At 40.2% G+C, this 21,956-nt stretch overlaps 2 protein-coding genes and 1 non-coding gene across 4 annotated transcripts in view; 1 reads left to right on the top strand and 2 right to left on the bottom strand.

The window, feature by feature from the left end:
- Positions 1-9,900, top strand: part of PDZD4 (PDZ domain containing 4) — a 32,005-nt gene extending 22,105 nt beyond the window's left edge. For both annotated transcript variants that reach the window (XM_034434207.3, XM_034434208.3), the window contains exons 5-8: positions 1,549-1,611; positions 1,892-1,993; positions 6,017-6,127; positions 7,007-9,900. In XM_034434207.3, the coding sequence (XP_034290098.1) occupies positions 1,549-1,611; positions 1,892-1,993; positions 6,017-6,127; positions 7,007-8,341 (1,611 nt within the window). In that variant the 3' untranslated portion in view covers positions 8,342-9,900. The remainder of the gene's footprint in view (positions 1-1,548; positions 1,612-1,891; positions 1,994-6,016; positions 6,128-7,006) is intronic.
- A 2,079-nt stretch (positions 9,901-11,979) lies between these two features.
- On the bottom strand, positions 11,980-16,813 carry SSR4 (signal sequence receptor subunit 4). Its single transcript, XM_034434206.3, has 6 exons — positions 16,594-16,813; positions 15,821-15,939; positions 15,248-15,322; positions 14,518-14,607; positions 13,543-13,608; positions 11,980-12,112 (listed from the first exon to the last, which is right to left on the bottom strand). The coding sequence occupies exons 1-6, from the start codon at positions 16,658-16,660 to the stop codon at positions 12,008-12,010; spliced, it is 522 nt and encodes a 173-aa protein (XP_034290097.1). The 5' UTR covers positions 16,661-16,813; the 3' UTR covers positions 11,980-12,007.
- LOC117675665 (small nucleolar RNA SNORA42/SNORA80 family) lies at positions 15,556-15,692 on the bottom strand. The gene has a single exon (XR_004594259.2). It is a non-coding gene; the product is annotated as a small nucleolar RNA SNORA42/SNORA80 family (small nucleolar RNA).
- Positions 16,814-21,956: the final 5,143 nt, after the last annotated feature.

Here is a 21,956-nt window from a genome sequence, read left to right on the forward strand (position 1 = left end):
ATCAAGTAATAAGAGCTAAGCTTTGAGTCAAGATAGAAAAAAGGATCTTTGGCATTTGTTAGAATTGGGAGGGTTAGTTACGGGTTAAAAAAAGAGAAAGAAACATCGCCTAATGGAGGATGCCAATACACCTGGAAGAATGCATATGCCCACTTTCTGCATTTATGATTCCTTATCTTTTGATCTATTCTGGAAAGGAAAATACAGATAAAAGACCGATGTACTTCAAGGGACATTATCTTTTGTAAAACAGGGCACGCAACCTTGTTGGGATGCTGGGAGTTCCTTGGTTCTCTGCTTAGTACTTAAAATGGGGATTAGCTACCTGTGGGCCTCTAATGGGTATCTAGGTATTATTAGACATGGTCCATGGTGAAAAATTACATTTACATTACATTTCAGTAACACATGAATGGCTACTGGCTACCAGCCCAGATTCAATGTTAGTCAGTTGTCACCAGGGGTGAAATGCTCCCGGTTCGGACCAGATCACCCGATCCGGTAGCGATGGTGGCGGGTGGTTCGGAGAACCGGTAGCAAAAATCCCTGCGCCCCCCCCCCTCCCACCATGCCCAGCTGAGCCGCACGATCATCAGAGGCTTTTTTTTTTTACTTTTAAAAGCATTTTTTCTACAACTTCTTCCACTGAAAAAAATGCTTTTAAAAGTAAAAAAAAAAAGCTCTGATGATCGTGCGGCTCAGCTGGGATCGTCAGAGCCTTTTCAAAGCATTTTTTTCTGCAACTTCTTCCGGGGAAGAGGTGGTTTAAAAAATGCTTTGAAAAGGCTCTGCCAATCAGGCAACACAGCTGGGATTGTCAGAGCCTTTTCAAAGCATTTTTTAACCACCTCTTCCCTGGAAAAGGTTGCAGAAAAAAATGCTTTAAAAGTCTCTCTGAGGATCCCAGCTGTTTTAGTTTTAGTTTAGTTTTATTGAATTTGTATACCGCCCTACTCCCGAAGGACTCAGGGCGGTGAACAGCCATAAAATAAAACAATAAAAATTCAAAATTTAAAATAGAATAAAACGAATTAAATAATTTGGCTGAATTTAAAACCCCAATACTTTAAAACCAAATTTAAAATTTCCATTTAAAAAGGGGAAAGACTTAGGTCAGGCCAGCCTGATGAAAAAAGGAAGTCTTGAGCGCGCGACGGAAGGTACGCAGATCCGGGATCCTCCGTATCTCCGGGGGGAGCTCGTTCCAGATAGTAGGTGCCCCCACAGAGAAGGCTCTCCCCCTGGGGGCCGCCAGTCGACATTGTTTGGCCGACGGCACCCGGAGGAGCTGTGTTGCCTGATCGGCAGAGTCTTTTCAAAGCATTTTTTTAACTACCTCTTCCCCGGAAGAGGTTGCAGAAAAAAATGCTTTGAAAAGTGTTTTTTTTTAAAGTTGGCCACGCCCACCAAGTCACATTACCCCCCCCAAGCCACACCCACAGAACCGTAGTAACAAATTTTACATTTCACCCCTGGTTGTCATGGTTACCAACCCACAGGAAGCAAAAAGCCCTAACAGATCTCCTAATGTGATTTCTCTTCTACTAGGTCAGTCCTAATAGCATTGCCGCCAAGGATGGACGAATTCGAGAAGGTGATCGCATTGTCCAGGTGAACATTAAGGGAAATGATTTGGAGGGAGGGTGCTGCGGATTTTTAAAAGGGCAGCTTAATATTGCCCTCTCCAACTCATAGTAGACTATAACTCCCGTCATACCCAGTCAGCACAACATTGGCTTGTTGGCTTGAAATGTTGCAGATCGTAATCCAAGATAAAAGGAGAAGATTCAGTTTGGGAAGGCTGGCTGTACTCTTTTATTGATGTATTCATTTAATTTGGTAATACCATCAGCGATCAACTTGTTTTTTTATACATTTTCTTCACTTTTAGATTAATGGCATGGAGGTACAAAACCGAGAGGAGGCTGTAGCAATTCTTACCCAGGAGGAGCGAACAAACATTTCTCTGCTGCTGGCTAGGCCTGAGACTGAGGTGGGAAGCGCTTAGATGCAGTTCACGGCTAAAAGAAAAGGGGAAGTAAGGGAGCCGGGTTGTAACTCAGCTGGAGAACACATGCAATGTATGCACAGGGGAGCCAGAGCTTAGAACACACATAGTCCTCCCTTAATGTCCTTTCATTCAGCTACTATGGTATTTGAAGTAACAATGCTACTGAATGAAGGGTACTTACAACAGTTCCTCAGAGTTTTGGCCATCCCCATGGCCACACAAACATGATAGCTGCTTTGGCTGTGTGATAAGGTAAAGGTAAAGGTTCCCCTCACGCATATGTGCTAGTCGTTCCTGACTCTAGGGGATGGTCCTCATCTCCATTTTAAAGCCAAAGAGCCAGCGCTGTCCGAAGACACTCCATGGTCATCAAAATGCCAAAGGCGCAAGGAACGTTGTTACCTTCCCACCAAAGGTGGTCCCTATTTTTGTACTTGCATTTTTTACGTGCTTTCAAACTGCTAGGTGGCAGAAGCTGGGACAAGTAACGGGAGCTCACCCTGTTACGCGGCATAACTGCTGAACTGCCAACCTTTTGATTGACAAGTCTTTGCCACTGAGCCACCGCGTCCCTGGGGCTGTGTGATAGAGTGGCATATGTGAGATAAAGAGCTCTTCAGAGTATGGTGAGGAAAGAAAAGAGTTCCTCTACAAGTATACATTTGTTCACTTCTATGGAACACTGGGGAAAGGAGATCTCACTTCCCGTTGACTTGGACTGAAAACAGAGTGGAAGAGATCCCCAGATCTGTACTTATTTTATAATAATAAGTGGAGGATGGGCAGGTGGGATCTGCACAGAAGAAGAATTCCTAATTCCCCCAATACTGGACTTGCTTCTGCAATTCACATTTCTCCTGCAGTTCACTTTTTCCCCTGTCCCCAGTAATTTTAGATTAGTCATTTCCCACACCTTTGTCCAATTGCTGGAAACAAATTTAGCACATGAGATAATGAACAATTCATCTTACAAATTGTATTTATTTTAAAAATATTTTTTATAATACATATTATAATGATCATGCATTCTTATGAAGGGGCTTCCATCCATGAAACAAGGTTTGCATATCCTTAATATTGCATGTTCACGATTGTATTTTTTTCATTTGTACCCTGTTTCCCCTAAAATAAGACATCCTTGATAATAAGCCCAATCGGCAGTGGTGAAATCCATTTTTTTTACTACCGGTTCTGTGGACATGGCTTGGTGGGCGTGGCAGGGGAAGGTTATGGCAAAATCTCCATTCCCACCCCACTCCAGGGGAAGAATACTGCAAAATCCCCATTCCCTCTCCACTCTTGGGGGAAGGATATTGCAAAATCTCCATTCCCACCCCACTCTGGGGTCAGCCAGAAGTGGTATTTGCCAATTCTCCAAACTACTCAAAATTTCCGCTACCAGTTCTCCAGAACCTGTCAGAACCTGCTGGATTTCACCCCTGCCAATTGGGCTTTTGAGCACATGTGCTAAAATAAGCTTCCCCCCGAAAATAAGCCCTCCCTGAGAATATTTAAATGCAGAGCTGGAAATCAGGTAAGATGGCAAGAGGAGCCCCATCTTGCTCCACGTACCCCAAAATAATAAGACCTCCCCAAAAATAAGGCTAAGCGCTATTTTCAGGGAAACACGGTATTAAGAATGATATTAAACAGACAAATCTAATATAAGAACCTAATACAAAATTACATTTATGAAAAGAAACAGAAAAAATAGAAAAAATAGAAAAAAAGCCCCTGAAAGGAAGTTGTAAGAAAAAGTTACTTTCTCCTTCATTTCCAGCAAATATATTCAACATTATTAACTTACCACTGTCTCTTAAAATACAGCCAAATACATCTTCATTTCATACCTCACCCTTTCTATAAATCTGTAAATCTTCAATTATTCTTATTAATCAGAAATGGTCCAGTAAAAATTAATAGAAATACCTAAAAGCATTATATAGTCCCCCTTTCCATTTAATTTACTCCCCCTCATCCTTCTCTATAATAATCAAAATCTAATCTCAACTAACAAAAAATTTGAAAAAAAATAAAAATTATTTAATATTACCAGAAATCATAATGCCTTATTTACATATCAAAAATAATAATGTAGATATTTCAAAGTAATCCATTACACCCAGGTAAGCATTCCCCCCACCCAAAAAAAAAACCCAGTCTAATCAAAATAACCATTAAGCATCACCAGAGATGGCAACTCATTTATCCATACTCAAATAAACCAATTTTATATTTTTTTTTCTCCTTCTTCCTGCCCATCCTTAAGTCCCATGGATAAAATTCTGTTTTCTTCTACTATCTTTATCTATTATTTTGAAATTCTTGTCATCTTTATCCAAGTCCATTTATAATTCCCATAATTCCAATTAAGTCTCATATATTTTGCTTAAAAAGAGATCGCTCCTTTGATATATTATTTGTATATCTTTTAAAATTGTTACATGATAATCCAATTTCATTTGTAAATCTAATATTTCCATCTCTTTTTTTTATTTTTTTTAAGCTATAATTTTAAGTCCATTTTAAGATCCAGTTTAGTTATTTTCAAAGGAACTTGTTTGTCTTTCTATAACTTTTGGTGCCGGTATAGAGTTAAAAAGCTCAAATACATCTTGAATCCACAAAACAAACATTTCCTTTAAAGTAGCCATCTTCTGCTCTCTATTAATCAACCTTCAATCCCATATTCAGCTTGAAATTTAAACAAGATAATTTTTTCCCATGCCAGAAGATTTTTCCAATTAACTTCAAAGTCTTTTTTAAAATCAAATTCCTCCAAAGTCATAGCATTTAAAATCCTGCCAAAACCAATTTGATAATCACCTCTTTCCTGTGTATTGCAAAAAACAGTAAAAACTAAAAATCTTACAAAGCTGGAAACACATTTTTTAAAAGGATTGAAGAGAAATTACTCAATGACTGGCAAACTTGCAGTTCCAAAGATTTCTCAACCTCTGATTGAAACAATAAAGGGGGGGGGGACAGCTCCAAAGTGATTTTAAAAATTAGGTTTAGTTGAGCCTTGAATCCATGAAATGCTGCATTTATAGCTCAGAGCATGATGAAAACTGTGACTCCCAGTTGATTGCAAGCAGCTGCGAAAGCATTGCTTCTGCCATCTACTCACTAAAAACAGTTGTTCAGAGTACATATGGGTAATCTCCAGATCTCTTTTGATGAGAAACCATTGATGAGCACAATTCTAAAACTAGCAACATGCCCATTTACCTGTCATGCCATCCAGCACACATTTCATTGATTTGGTCATTAGAATCCCATTAGACAGTTCATCAAATGTTTTGCTGAGAGTAAGAATACTACTTATCTCAGCCTGCTAAACAAGTTAGCTAATCACAAAGGGGGGGGGAAGCTAATTTGGCAAGATAACTTGTTACATACAAATTCTTCAAAATTAAGATGACAAACCATGGGAAAATTATTGAATAGTTGGGGAGCTAGCAGATTAATTGCAAATAATCAATTGCATTTAAATTAAATTAGATTTATCCTTTGACGTTTGCCAACCTCATTTATTTGTTCTCCCCTTTACTTGATTGGAGAACAATCCATAGCACACCACTCAAAGCTCAAGTATGATCTTGTCTACACAAATTTTGGTACATGGGGCCTAAGTGCAAATAATAAAAGAATTTGAATTTAGATTTCAATTGTCAATTGTCCTGATGCTGGTTTTGGAAAGTGCATTTGACAAGGAAATCTCTGGTTTTATTCTTAGTGTGAATTGTAGTACTTGAAGAGGAAAAAACCCTTTAATAAGCAAATTTCACAAGTACTTGAAAGGAAATGAGCTTAGAAATTAAATGCATCATACAATTTGGGTAAAATATGTTTCTGTATTGGTTGTTCTTAGTAGCTACTAGAGCACAGGCTAGTAGCAAATAATCAAGCTGATGAAGATTGGGCACCTTGAAAGAACCTGGGATGGAAAATAGAAACTGGAATTCCTGGCCTTTTTCATTCTGACTGTGTTCACCATTCCAGCTGTCCAAACGTTGGAAGGACAGTGACCGTGAGGATTTCTTAGATGACTTTGGTTCTGACCATGAAGCTGGAATAAAACCGCAACGGCTGCTTTCTCCCCCAGACCAGCAGGTATGTGGTTTAAAAGTGGAAGTTAACAAATTCACAGTAAGGTTTTGCTTCCTTTGCCTCCACAGGGCAAAGCTAGCTGCATATCTTTTCCATAGGAATTTGATCATCCCCTTTTTTTCAATTTATGAAAAGGGCCAGCAGCATTATCAAGTCTGCTCACTTCCACTTGTTTGCTCTTTGATTGGTACACAAAAAAGGAGGTTGAGATCTTCTGGCAGACTGTTGGTTGATTTGTAATAGGCCGACAAGAAAACCTGACTCCAGATTGTTTGAGAATATGTAGAGCTCCCATGACAATCGTAACTGTTCCCTGTACACCCAATTGTATACAGTAATACTTACATTGTTAGGCTACGTGAAGGAAAGTAACTCAGATATATACGGAATTTTGTGTATGTAAGGTCATCTCAGTGTATACTATAGATCATAGGATGCAGTGGGGAATTGATTATCTCCCAAAGCACAATTTCCCATCTGACTTAACTAAATGCAAAATAGATCGTGGAAGCCTAAAATGGACCCAGAGCTGCATTAATTTCAGCCAAGGACTTGCCTAATGGACTGTTTTTGTCATTCATCTCTTTTTGCTGTGAGATGAAAGGGGCAGAGAAGCCTTTGTAGTCAAGAGATGAGATGAATACGAAGAAAGCTGTGGCAGTGCTTTTGTGGTTGTCCATATCTTGGTAAAGGGAGTTAAATCTTTCATCCATTTTTCAGTTAATTGGGAATGTACAACTGATCCCTCAGTCTTTGCCAAATTCAAATCTAAGAGTTTAGCTGAAAGGGACTAAGGCTGGCATAAAAGTGTCAGATAGGAAATTCTGGGCCAAAATCTAGAGCAGATTTCCCTGAATGATGCCCTCTCCCTCTTTTTCTTAGGAGGAACCACTACAAGAAAAGCCTTCTGGGGATGCAGCCACACCTCTGACTAACAGCCAGGAACTGGACAGTGGAGTTGGCCGGACAGATGAAAGTACCCGCAACGAGGAGAGCTCTGAACATGACCTGCTAGGAGATGAAGCACCCAGTGCCGCCAACACGCCAGGCAGCCTGCGCAAATTTGGACCTAGCCTCCAGCCTCGGGACTTCCATTATAGCATGGACTCCCTCCTGGCAGGGGAGCTTCCTAGTGCTGTGGGCACAGACCTGATGCCAGGACTTACCGATGAAGAGTACGAACGATACCGTGAGCTGCTGGAGCTCAAGTGTCATTTAGAGAATGGCAATGAACCAGGGCTAGTGAGCGCTGCCCTGGATGTCAACCGCAACGAGGTGGCTCTGCTAGAGGAGGAGCTTCGCCACCTGGAGTTTAAGTGCCGCAACATCTTGCGAGCACAGAAGATGCAACAGCTCCGTGAACGCTGCATGAAGGCCTGGCTGCTTGAGGAGGAAGGGCTTTATACCTTGGAAGGGGAACCTAAGAAGCACGAACTGTCAGACATCACTGAACTGCCAGAACGCTCAGATAAGGACAGCACGAGTGCCTACAACACTGGAGAAAGTTGTCGGAGCACCCCCTTATTGGAAAGCCCCTTGCGTCGCTTGGCTGAGACCCCCAATCTCAACCGCACAGCTCCTCCTTCTCCCCCACACCCTAAGTTCCGCCGGGAAGAACGGGTGCGGCGCAGCCCCAAGGCAACTGGGGAAAGCAGCCCTTATTTGAGTCGACGTCAGCGGGAAGAGCTACCTGCTCCCATCAGCCCCATGAGCTTAGCCAGCATTTGCAAGGACTCGCTTGGGAGCAAAGCAGAACCCCGCATGGAGTGGAAAGTGAAAGTCCGTAGTGATGGCACTCGCTACGTGGCCAAGAGACCGGTGAGGGACCGGCTGCTCAAAGCCAGGGCCATGAAGATCCGCGAGGAACGCAGCGGCATGACGACAGATGATGATGCGGTCAGTGAGATGAAGATGGGACGTTACTGGAGCAAGGAGGAACGGAAACAGCACTTGATTCGAGCTCGTGAGCAACGGAAACGCCGTGAGTTTATGATGCAGAGTCGGCTGGAGTGCTTGAGAGAAAGGGAAGGAAGTGAGGCTCGAGGGGTTTCTGGTGAGGTCAACATCTTGGCACTGAGCCATCGTAAAACCATGAAGAAACGGAGTCGGCGTATCTTGGACAACTGGATTACCATCCAAGAAATGTTGGCTCACGGCACTCGCTCAGCAGATGGCCGCAGAGTTTACAACCCGCTGCTTTCAGTCACTACTGTTTGAGTGTGTAAGAAAGAACACTGGAGGGAAGCTGCACCATTGTCTCCTGGCCAGACTGGAGAAAGTAGAATAAACACAGCTGTTTCCTCCTTGATTAATAGGACGATTGCTCTTTGAATATACTTGGGACCTTTTACTATTTGTACTCTGTGGGCTCAAAGAGCCCTCCTCTCTAAACCAAATTTAGAGTGTGACAAGCCCAGCATCCCTTCCTGCCTTAAGGACTAGGGGGCAAAATAGGCCACCAAGCCTGCTAGGGAGTAAAGTCTGTTTTCCTGATGTGTGCACCATCTATATTGAAGGCAATTGTGCAAGTCTGTTGTCCCCTTTCACTTATGGGAAAGCTTTTGCCAAGCTTTGGTCCATGCCAATCCCATCCTGAAGCACAAAGAACCAATTTTCATCTATAGACAATGTGCAGAGCACAAGAAAAGGAGGCTCATCGCCATCAACAGGACCAATGAACCCTTCCTGTCTTCCCAAATTGGGATGTTGTGACATCTTTCTTCTTTCTCTCTTTCCTCTTTTGTGATTGTGATTTTACATTTTTTAAATTTCTCCCAGGATGGAGGTCCGAGCCCTGGCGGCTCAATCCACAAGTGACCAAGTGCTCCCTTCCTGCATTTTCTACCATGTCACTGCCCTTCCCTCCCAGCTCAGGAAGAGGCAGTAGCTTAGCATAGGGAGGTTTTGCAATGGAAAGCTTGTAGCAAACCTTGTACCTGAGGCTGAAATTACATTGTTACAATAAAAATTTAAAAAAAAAATGTTTTTAATCATTGAAACCAAGTTACACAAATTAGCAACATACTTTTGAAACTGGTGCTGGCTGTGTAAAATTAGTAAAGCCATTGATGCTGTAGAACATCGCTATTATACAGTAAGCACATATGTGTTAAGCCAGCATTGCCAATGGGCGTTTGTGGGAAGGCAGATGGTACCATAAAAGCAACAGGAGTGGAAAAGGGTGAAAATGTTAATTCACAGTACACAGCAGCTAACTTGTATGGCAAGCTTAGTTAACAGAAGCACCATTTATGGAATTAATCAATTTTTCCAAGTTTACATGACATGTTGACTCATAAAGTAACCCCAACATTATTATGATACAATGTGACTCCAGCCAATGACTAGGTTTACCGATTGCATTCTGTCAGGTCGAGCAACCTGAAGTTTCCCAGTTGCAAGTTCTCTTCCCCATCAAAAACATGGAAAATCTTAAGTCTAGGTGTTCTGACCTCACCTACTTAATATCATTACCACCAATGTCTACCCAAAATGCATTGTGATTCGCAAGCCAGCAAAGGATTGCTTGCCTCACAATAATTGCTCAACCCATTTTATTTAATAAAGCTTTATGAGATTTTGAATCTCATAATAATGCTTTATTAAATAAACATGGGTTGAGCAATTAATGTGAGGCAAGCAACCTTTTTAAATTATAAGCAACATTTTTTAAAATTACACTAAGTCGTGATCCAGAGTTCATGGACTAGAAGTGGTTAAGTTCACAGAATTCACATTAAGCCAAAATCAAATAAACCAAATATCATCTTAGAATATGTACTGTGTGAATTGGGTCATTTCTGAAATATACTAGCAGTGGAATAATTCCTGAAACCCTAGTAATCGAACATATTCATATTTTCTGAATATCCTCCAATATCATAAAAAACATGCATGTATTCTGGATCAATCAAATCCACTTAAAAAGGACTCAGGTAATTGGGATATATCCCTGAAACTTGTTGAGTTATGCCCTTGACAGAGTTCCAGCCAGCTGTATGCTGGATGAACCAAAGGCCTTGCTTGGCTGTTGAACATAATTTAAGATAACTTTAGATCACGGCAAAATTTACAATTTAAAATACAGGACAGTGACCAAAAGGGAACAGTGAAGATACTCCAGTATCTCCACATCATCTTTATATTAGTATTAGCTTTTATATTGCATCACACAGATCTGTATCTTGTTCTTCTATAAACTCTGGAATCAATTTTGCATTAAGGAAAAAGTATTGCATTCAAAACACAATTCTCAGAGTTTTTTGTGAAAGAAAAAAAAACCCTTACCATTTAAGCAAGATTTTATAAAAATTACATCCAGGATTAAAAAGTTGCCTTGTAATACCACAGAGAAAGCATGCTAACTTCCATTCCACTTTAAAACAGTGGCAATGCAAAATAAACACACAAGCCTTCAAATGAGCTACTATTTAAATAATCAATTACAGGCTTCAGGGCTTGTGATACCCACTCCAGGTGACACCCCAGTAGAAGGAATAGAAACTGTCCAGTACTTGGGAAACTGGTTAGGATGCAAATGTACTTCTACCTTATAGGAAGCACCAATCATACTATCTTATGCATGAAGCCCTATCACCATTTTTTGAATTTATTTCTATGTTAAAATGGAACCCATTGCCTATTTCATTTATAAGAAGTCCTTGCTTAGTGACTGCCCCAGCAGCAACTGTCCGCAGTTACAATTGTAGTGAAAAAGTAACTTTGTGACCAATGACCACATTTACAATCTTTGCAGTTCTGAAAAACAAAGGAAAGCTGAAGATCAAAAACACAATCACATGACTATTCACTTAGTGACCACTTAACAATCTAGTTGTTGGTCCTGGCTGTGGTTGCTAAACAAGGACTACCTATATTAGAGACAAGTAGACAGAGAAATAAATATGGTCTATAATTATGGTAGTAGCAAGTTCCATTATGAACCTTTCCTGAAAAAATTGAAACAATATTTATATTCCTTTAGTTTATTTAGAAAAGAATTCTTTATTGGCAAAGTGTGATTGGACACACAAGGAATTGTCTTAGTGCATACACTCTCAGTGTACATAAAAGATACATTTGTCAAGAATCATAAGGTACAACACTTAATGATAGTCATAGGGAACAAATAAGGAATCATAATATTATTCATTGGTCTGAATCTGACTTCCTAACTGGTTCAGATGAAGATTGCAGCAGCTAAAAATCTGACTGGACTGTAGAAGTAGCAAATATTACAAATCTAAGGATAGCCATGCATTCTACGTAACTGCTTTCCCCTTTATAATCTGGCATGAATATAATTTTAGAGCAATGAGATAATCCCACCCTGGCTGCAGTGGCTCATGCCAGGAGCTGCAGTCATTCGATAATGAGCTGTAACTTAATTATGACTGCACCCAGAGATGCATTGCTTAATGGGATTAAGGCAAAGGAAAATGGGCCTTAACTCAGGAGTGGCTCAGCCAATCAGCTACCACAGCCAATCCCTAATATTAAGCCAGCCACAATTCAGAACGTTAGCTTGGCAAAGTATGCACCTTTAGGGTATGTGTGTGTCCTCTGCTTCTTTCCAGGACTCCAGTTCCATGGAAAGCATTTGCTTTATTGGGTCTTTTCAGCTCTTTGTTTAGGCAGAGTTTGAGTCTCAAAAAACCCTACTTTGAAAGGTGGCAAAATCATCAGCAAATGCACTTTGATCAGACCACAAGCAGCTCTAACACTGTTATAATTCTGACCTACTTCAAACCAAAACATGAGATGGAAATTAATGATGCTGACAAGCCACACGGGTATTTCTGAAGACACAGTAGGGAAAATCTTTACTTTCTAAAGAAAAGGCAGAAAGCAGTGAAGTTGGTATAGAGAGTTTATTGAAGTGCTTTATGCTTGGATGTTGCTCTTAGCAGTGAATGCCATATAATATACCAGAATACCAATTAATGCTGCCAATACCTCAGTGGAGACCCATGGTCCACTCCAGGCACCCTGCAAATGGAAGGTGAAAAGAAGAAAAACATATTGAATAAACAACATGATTACAAGGAATGAATAAGAAATGGTGGAACTGAATTTTCTGGGTACTGTACCATGCTTTTTAACTTGTCTGGGCTACAAGGGACTAAACTGTAGTAGCAGAGGGGTGAGTTGTATCAGGATATGTCACCTAAACATAAGGAACTACGCCTAGATATGGCCTGTCTGGGGTGTGAGAAACCCCAATCAAGTAATAAAACTGTGGAATAATTAAGTAGATCAACCCTGCAATAGTGTCATTTTTCTATTTTCTTCATTTTCTCCATTACTTAGCAAAACAAAGGACCACAAACAAACCTACCAATACTGAGCAGGGCTAAACTTTTGAAATAGTAAAGATTTAAGAATAGTAAAGATAAAGCCCCAAATGCAGCCTATTAGGGAAAACCACTGAACTTTCTGGGCAGGTCTGGCATATATGCTTGCAGTATACACATCTGGGAGAAACTTTTCAACTTCACTAGTTTGCTATGAAATCTCTGATGCATGAGTGGCCCATTATGGCAGCCATTTTATATACAGATACAATAATCTCTGGCAGCCATTTTGTGCTTGCTAATATAGAAAGCTTTTTTATATTGTTTCTGTGTCTTCTATGACACAGCAAATCTCAATTCTGAATGCAACCTGTTTAGACATATTAAGAGGCTGGACTTCTGCGAACATGCACCAAATGATACACACATCCTTTCCCTACCCCATTAACTATAGCTAACCCTACAATCCCTGCTAAACTAAAAATATATTAAGTTTTCATTATGAACTGGCCTTTTCACATCACATTCCCTCCACTTTTAATAGTGTATATAGTTTTTATCTCATCTATCTCTGGATAAAATCCTAAGTGCTTCTCCTTGGGAATTGGGAGCATTATAACTTTGCAGCACGTTTTCAAGCAAACAGGTAGTCCATTACAATCATAAGCTGTGGCGTCATAAAGCAGGTCTTCTGTTGACTATCTTATGACCTTTTCTGCAGCAGGCATTAAGCCAACCCACTGTTTGCAATGGGGCATTTTTGCCCCAAACAAGAAGTAAATGCCAGCTTTTGGCAAAAAAATAATCAATCATGATCATGTGACTATGTGACACTGTAAATGCAGGCTTGTTGCTGAGCGCCGAAGAAGTAATTATGTGACCATGGGCATGGGGTGGGCAGCTGTTGAAACTTTGTAATTGGATCTTAAATAAGCTAAGCGACTGGTTGTAAGTAGAGTTGTTCAACTAACTAAAGAAACCATCATAGAATACACAAACTGCAGTCAGAAAATAGCATATGCTATAAATGGCCTGGTTTATGTAAATGTAGTAGTATTGAATGTCTGACTTGGTTGCATTGGCCACCTATTATAGCAGCTCCATACCCACAGAAGCTGCACTCACCCGATGATCCACACTGACTGTAAAAAGGGGTTTGATCTCCGAGACATCCTCATTGTTGCGCTGAGCCTAAGATGGAGGGAAAAGAATTAACAGCTGAGTTAAGGCTTTAATTAATTAACCAAAGGCCCATGATGTAATTTCCTGATAGCATCATCATCTACTTACACTGGAGACACTACATAAATACAACTAGCAGAGGAAAGCATGGTAGACAATACATCTAGCAGTGAAATAGAATACAAGGACTGTGTTTTCAGTTCAATGTCAAAGTAGGTGAGTTAGTTCTTAAATTTTAATTTCCAGGGGCCATCTGATCAAGAAAGATGCCTCAGTCTCAGTTCCAAGTGTGTATAGACATGCCACGGTATATCATTAATAAAGGAAATATTGTATTTTTACTTAGAACCATGCCATTTTTTTTTCACATAATAGAAGGCAGTATGAGATTACAGGTAGTCCTCAATTTACAACAGTTCATTTAGTGATTGTTCAAAGTTGCAACAGCATTGAAAAAGGTGACATGACCATTTTTTACTTACAACCATGGCAGCATCCCTGTGATCTATCAAAATTCAGACATTTGGCAACTGATTCATATTTATGACAGGCCCTGGGGTCATGTGATCACCTTTTGCAACTTTCAGACAAGCAGAGTCAATGGGGAAGTCAGGTTCACTTAACAACCGAGTTACTCAGTTAACAGTTGCAGTGATTCACTTAAAAACTATGGCAAGAAAAGTCGTAAAATGGGGCAAAATCCACTTAAATGTCTTGCTTAATAACATCATGTTGTGGTCATAAGTCAAAGACTACCTGTAATTCATGGGGCATCCAGCTACTGAAAAAAAAGTCAAGCTGCCAACTTTAATAGTAAGATGTAAACATTTGCTTCCCCTATTCCTATATGATCACAAATCTGCATAGTCTACAAAATCTACTTGTATCTTTTCCTTCCATCCATCAGTACAATCTCACCTTGCGCAAGATACTATAGGACTCCTCATCAAAAAACTTCACCTCATAGGTGCCCGAGCGAGCCAGCTTATGTTCCATGCTCCAAGAAACCTGTCCTCCCCCCAAAAAAAGATACAGGATCAGCCATGAGAGAAACTGTCTTCTTTTGATAGTACAGGTATATAAAAGCACACCCAAAGACATTAACAGAGATGTACCACTCACTTCAGTAGCCAGGGCTATAATAAACCAAACTAGCCAATGGTTCGGAATGGCAATTTCCTTTAGCATGGAAAGAAGGAGGGACTCACAGAATCAGACCCTCCACAAAACTAGAGCCATGCATTTATGGCACAAAACCACTGCCTTCCTTATCCAAAGCTATATGGTTTAAGGATTGGCAACTTATTCTTTATCACTAATCTCAAATGCCGTTAATCCTATTAAATCTAACCATTGTTATGTCACTTATTTAATCAAACTTCCAGGCTGCTTCCAACACAGACAAAATCCAATTTTGCCTACAAGTTACCTTATATGTTGCACCATTTTCATATCACAATGAAAGATTGTAAGATAGTTCATATTTTAAACCCAAACTGTGAACCAGATTTTGTATATGACAATTTCTTCTGTCTATATTTTTAATAATGAAACCAAGGCAGAATTTTATTTTCACTAATTCCATAAAAATTGAATTCAAGTGTTTCGCAAAATGATATTGACTAGCAGGAATCATGTTTATTCTTACCTGATAGCGACCAACATCCTGACCCCGTGTAACAGGGAATTGCTTGCCATTGACATCTGCATAGAGGGCCACATTCTACAGAAAAAAATGCAATGGGTATCAGAGTAACAGAAATCTATACAATCTCTCATCTTAATTATCTACAACAGGAACCTGAAATAACAGGAAAGACAGATCTCATTCCTTGCCATCAGAACAAATGCCAGCACGCCCTCTAAGCTTGCCTTTAATAGAAAATCCAGTGGAGAAGGGACTCAAGTTTTTTTTATCAATAAAAGAACTCAGATGGCTACTTTTCTGTTGTTTTTAAATGTACCACCCACATCAGAAGCTAGGACTACAGTAATTCAGACCAGCCAATGGTTCGAGGAGACAAGTTTCTCTGGCATGGAGTCCACTATGGGAAGTCCATGGAAAGGGACCTACCATAAATCCAAAACCATGCACATAATGGGACAGATTCACTGTCCTATCATAATCACTTATAACATAATTTATTATATCTGTGGCAAATTTTTGAGATTGTATTTCCTTTAAAATGAAAAAAAAAAAAAAACCCATTCAGGCACTTACTTGTGCTCCATTTTTACAGGTGAGGGAGATCTCAACAACAAAGACGGTTTCAGAAGAAATAACAGCATCTGAGGTAGTATAATAGGATGGGGAGATAACTGGTTCCGTGCATGTTTCACCTGCCAGGAAAGAAAAATAATTTTATCAAAATATTAGTACTTGAAGTTGGAAAGCTAGGCCATTCAATGAGATGCTTAAGGAACTGAAGTCCTTACTGAGCTTCATGGTCTCATACTGCATTCATGGGTAGCGATTTAAACAATCAAATATGTTTTGAGCAGTGCATGAACAATAAAACCAACCTTTTAAAATCTAGTTGTTCTGTCTTCTCCATAGTTCCTGCCTCCATTTTAACCTATCTTGCCTGCTTAGACACGAGACAGTTAAAAAAAAAAAAGTCTTCAGAATTTTTCTAATGAAATAATTTTAGAGCACAATAGGTACCTCAGCGAGGCGTCTCCTCCCTTAACAAACTCCCCATCCCAGATATCTACCATATTTATCTATCAGGACTACAAACTCCATAATCCCTAATTATTTTGACTATTAGGACTATCTACGAATTATATTCACTAGAGGGAAGGAGGGAGGAGCAAAATGAAACTGGGCTGAGGAAACTGCCTGAAAACTAGCTGAAGAAATCTCCGGGAGAGAAGAAAGAAATGCGGGCCACACGAGGGAAGGTCCTCGGAAGGGCCCACAAACAAGCCGGGGAGCCGAGAGATGAGAAAGGAAAAGAGGCCACAAGAAGATCCCCGGAAAGTCTCCATTACCTCGCACCCCACTCAGCACTAACAAGGCGGACACCAACCACGGCAGCCCCAACCCGGCCCCCGCCATCACCGAGCAGGGAAAGAACGAGCAACGACCAACCTGCTGCCGTCAAGAGGAGCCGTCCGCCTCCGTCGCGAGGGACGGCGGGAAAGGCCGTCAGCCAATCAGCACGGGCGACGCTACTCCAGCAACCGCTGCTTGCGGCACGTGACAAGCGGCGGGGCTAGAAGAAAGAAACGTGGCCTTCCGCGAAAGGGAATGTTTCTAAAATGGCCGCTCGGAACTTTTGTTGCCCAGCCAATGGCGAGAGGGCGGAATCAGCCCAAAGCGATTCCAACTGCGCAGGCGTCACGTAGAACTTGCTATCATCAGAAAGTGGGATGAGTAATACGCTGTTGAACGCGGGTTGCTTGTTCCTATGCAGGAGCCGAGTACAGCGATTGCTTAGGTGGCGCTAAACTATCCGCGGTAATTAATTTGCAGTGATCGCCCGGTTGCTTTTTGAGAAAGAGTATTTGGAGCAATTGCAAGAGAGATCGATTGCCCTGGAACAGAGATGTAAGAGATGCAACATTCTCAGAGGACCACGAAGAGCCCCCCCCCTTTTTTTTTTGCGGCTAATTAAATGTTATGGAGAATAATTTCGTCGAACATATTCTAACTGTCTACATGTTGCTACGGCGGAAACATACAGTAGATCTCGGGGGTGACCCAGTTAAATATGGATAAGGTTGCGGTTGGATATTGGACAGGCATGTTCGGTAGAAGAATAACAGTATTTCAGATAAATCTAATCTAATCTAATCTAATCATGTCACTCCAATCTCTTCTTTAAAATCTCCAGTGTTGGAGCACCTACAACTTCTGAAGTCAACTTGTTCCACTAATTAATTGTAACTGTCAGGAAATCCCTCCTTAGTTCTAGGTCGGTTCTCTCCTTGATTAGTTTCCATTCATTCCTTCTTCTCCTGCCTTCAGGTGCTTTGGAGAATAAGTTGAACCTCCCCCCCCCACCTTCTTTTTGGCAGCCCATTAAATATTGGACCACTGTTGTCATATCACCCTAGTTCTTCTTTTCTTTAAATTACACCTATCCAATTCCTGCAACTGTTATATATATGTTAGACCTGATTCTATAGTCAGAAGAGGAAACAAGAATTAGCCACTGAAGAGTTGGGTTAATAAACACTTTAACTGACAGAGGAATTTGGCCTTGAATTAAGAAGGTTGGGGGTAGCTGATTCTTCTGCTTTCCCACACTCAAAAAAATCAAATCGTATTATGATTTCCCTACTTGTACCTAACTATGTTGCAACATGTTTTTTTTTTCTTGCCATGTTCCCGTGATGAGGTTATGAATGATCCAGGCTTAAGTCATGCTTAGCAATGTTAAAATAGCATCCTCCTCATTTGATGTTTAAAAGCAGCCATCATTGTAGTATGCAAAATCTTCTCTATTATGTTGAAAGCAGAGTCTGGAGCTTAAGAATTGACAGGATCAGAACAATAGCAATAGTAGTAGCACTTAGACTTATATATCACTTCACAATGTTTTATAGCTCTCTCTAAGCGGTTTACAGAGTCAACATATTGCCCCCAACAATCTGGGTCCTCAATTTATCAACCTCGGAAGGATGGAAGGCTGAGTCAACCTTGAGCCAGTGAAATCGAACTGCTGGCAATTGGCAGAATTAGCTTGTAGTACTAACCACTGCACCATCACGGCTCTTATTGACCATTTAAACCCAAATGTGGACTCCTTTCCTTTCCACTCCGTGCTGGTTGTGGCAGACAGTGCTATGTTGTGCTGGTCTTTCAGATTTGTTGAGCGCATTGGAGCTTTTTTTAGCATATAGATTCTTTTGGTATGCTAAGGGAGCCCTCCCCCAGCTGAGTACATATGGTATCCAGTAAATAGTAAAGTTAAAATAGTCTGTCAAAATAGCACAAGAGGGTTGGGTTGCTTGGCCAGCAGTACTGTAAGTGCTTTAACTTTGTGGTCCTGACAGGTTGAGCACAAGATTAAAATAATGAAACAATTGAGTGATGGGGCTGTTGCTTCCCAAACAGAACACAGAGGAATCCAGAAGTTGGCATTTGTTGCCTATATAAGGAGAAGAAGAGGAGAGAAATCTTAAATTAAAATGCTGCTTGTGACTTGGCTCCTTTTGGATTCCAAACATTTTTTTTTTAATCTTATTCAGGCTAGGCTATAGCAGAATGGGGGTAGTTAAGGAAACAGGCACAAGCCTAGAAATGAGACATGGTCCTTTAGCCAGACCTATTTCATTCCTGTCTTTTGTGCAATAATGTTGCTGGCAGGTGTTCTTCTCCCTTTTTAGGGACATGCTGAAGAGGGTGGACAGCAGAGGCAGAGGAATCAACTATTAATCCCTTTGCTTCTCACATCCTGCATAGCAAAATCAGGACAGTGCTATTGAGCCATGAGGTAAAACCAAGGGAATAGAGCAGTGATGGGTTTCAAATTTTTTTACTACTGGTTCTGTGGGTGTGGCTTGGTGGGCGTGGCATGGCTTGATGGGCATGGCTTGGTGGCATGACAGGGGAAGGATACTGTAAAATCGCCATTCCCACCCCACTCCAGAGGAAGGTTACTGCAAAATCCCCATTTCCTCCCCAATCAGCTGGGACTCGAGAGGCAGAGAATAGATGGGGGCGGAGTCAGTGAGAGGTAGTATTTACTGGTTCTCCAAACTACTCAAAATTTCCGCTACCTGTTCTCCAGAACTGGTCAGAACCTGCTGAAACCCACCTCTGGAATAGAGGCAGAGTAGTGATTGGCAAATGGAGACAGCAAATGTCATCCTGGTATAATTTTCTGCTGACTCCAGAATGTGTAGAGAAGACTTTGTAGTGGGGGAGCCCTTATTTCTCAAAGGTGAACCTAGCCATTTTGCTAAGTAAGGTATATAGTCTGGAACAAGTCAGAAAGATATATGGATAGGCTAATGTAGTTGGCATTATTTACCTGAACTTTTAAAAGTTTCAGGTATGCATGGATGAGTAACTTTTGTAACTAAAGAAAGGATGTTCTTTAATCTTTTTAAAAAAGAAAGAAATGTTTCATTCTTGAAATACTGTAGAAGATACAGAATCCCCTTGCATCTGGATTGGGACCAGAATTTTTAAAGTTCTTCATAAATGGTATGGAATTAAGGATAATCAGTGGCCAATTTTAATGTTGACAATAGTTATAAAGGGACATAGATTAGGGCAAACAATACTAATTTCCTATATATACAGAAAGATTCTTAGCTGGTTGTTACTAACTAGAAAAGGGATGGTGGGGTTATGATGGTGAAGATAAAATTCCCTTGAATCAAGCTCAGTTCTTGGTGTCTAAATCAGTGTTTATTAGATTTGGCAACTTTAAAATATGTGGACTTCAGCTTCCAGATTTCCCTGCTAGAGTTGGTTGAAAGATAGATGGCTAGATTCAAGTTTTAAATAAATAAAAAAAATAAATCTTAAAATTGCCAAGTTTGAACATCACTGTTCCAAATACTGGTACACATTCATGCAAATTTGCAGAACAATATGGGAATGCTTTGCTACCTTTTTTCTGCAATAGTTCTTTCCTTTCCTTTTTTTTTTAAAACTCTTTGTCTAATCTACAGTCATAACATTCTTTGGTTCTCTTCCAGTCTGTACTAACCACGTCTTTGTGGCTTATGAGCCCAAACAATACTGACTTGATCTGATACTGAAGCAATTGTGTCTGTTTTGAAAAAGGCAGGTTCTCGTGTGGAGAATTGTTCTGTTCTTGTGAGAAATATATACTTGAATCCTGTTTAACAGGCAACTTAATATCATTTCAGCAATTTAAATTTGTTGTGTTCTGCCAAAGACAGGTTAAGGGGTGGTGATTGATGCACAGGAGAAACACAAGTGAGGATCTTTTTCCATTTAAAACAGATGTTAGTTACCGGTACTAAGAATGATGAGGAATAATGAAGTGATAGGTACATGGTAAGGAATGTTAAAGAACTGATCCTCAGCTTTCTTAACAGCCTGCAAATACCTAGCAATGAGAAATGGAGGATTGCCCAAATACCTGGCCTCTGCAAATAACTCTGGGATGTCTTTAGATTAGATTGCACCCAAGCTAGTTATACATCAAAGAATTTTAGGATTTATATGGCTGTGAAGTGAATAGTTACAGTCATTAACATGAATAGGATAATAGATGCTGGCTTGGGAGGAAAGGTGAAAAGGGATCGGGTGACAAGTACAACCACAAAAGGTAACTTGGGTAGGCCAAAGATCACTTGAAAGATAATAGTTCAGGCAGTATTATAAAGGATATGGACTAGCTAGAAAATGTGTAAAGAAAAAGGGCAACTGAAGGAAGAAAAGAGCTGTTCCCATGTGAAGGGTACCTTGCAAAATGTTCAGAAGAAGGGGTCAAGGAAACCTTAAATATTGTGTGGAGAGAGTAGATAGGCTTCAAAATGCTACAACCTGAGATGACCCAATGAAGCCATATGTAAATGTTTGAGGAGGGTAACCGGAACTTGTTCACTTGGCATTTGTAATGGACAGCAGAAATGGGAGAAAGTTTTATTTATGTTTTATTTAAGTTTTATGTTTTGTCTGATGGTTTCTCAAAGGTGTCTGCTCGTTTACTGTGGAAATAGGGCTAAACCAGTTACCAGGTAAGTCTTTGGTCTGATTCAGCATAGCTTTTCTTAAGTTTTTTCTTCTTTCATTGGGAATTATTTATTTAGCATATGACATTTTGTTAGGGAAAAAGAGGGTAATATCTTTGCTGTTCTGCTAATCCTTACTTCATAAGAATCAAGATATATTTTGCCAAGAATCAAAGCTCAAACTCTTCAGTTTCTTCTGATATCCAAATAATTGGTTTTCTCAATATGATTGTCAGTATGAATGAATCAGATGCACTCTAGACAAGATGGGCAGCATATAAATCTAATAAGTGAATAAATAAATGATTGGATTTTAAAATAAAAGAGGACTTTCCTATATTTTGGAACTCAGAATTTTGTTTCATTTTTCCACAAATCTGATGGAAGTACAAGGGTCTCGTTTTCTTTTTCACTGATCATCCTACTGGAATACCAACTAATTTGTCCTCGGCATATGTTTACAACTAAGTACATATGGTTGTAGTACCCTGTTTCCCCCAAAATAAGACATCCCCTGATAATAAACCCAATCGGGCTTTTGAGCGCATGGCAGTAAGGCCAAGGGCTTATTTCAGGGTTCAAAAAAACATATAAGACAGGGTTTTATTTTTGGGGAAACGTAGTAAATCAAATAGGGTAGTTAAAAGACAACATTGCCAGATTTTTCAGCTGAAAAGGATAGCATTCTTAAT

The sequence above is a fragment of the Pantherophis guttatus genome, chromosome 2 (genome assembly GCF_059756535.1).
Source record: "Pantherophis guttatus breed Tessera chromosome 2, ASM5975653v1, whole genome shotgun sequence".
Taxonomy (NCBI): Eukaryota; Metazoa; Chordata; class Lepidosauria; order Squamata; family Colubridae; genus Pantherophis; species Pantherophis guttatus.

Coding starts and splice junctions, on each gene's coding strand:
- SSR4 (XM_034434206.3), bottom strand. CDS start 16,660: ATGGCGGGGGCCGGGTTGGGGCTGCCGTGGTTGGTGTCCGCCTTGTTA. Junction 15,940..16,593: donor AGTGCTGAGTGGGGTGCGAG/GTAATGGAGACT, acceptor CTTTCCTGGCAG/GTGAAACATGCACGGAACCA. Junction 14,608..15,247: donor AGGATGTTGGTCGCTATCAG/GTAAGAATAAAC, acceptor GGGGGAGGACAG/GTTTCTTGGAGCATGGAACA.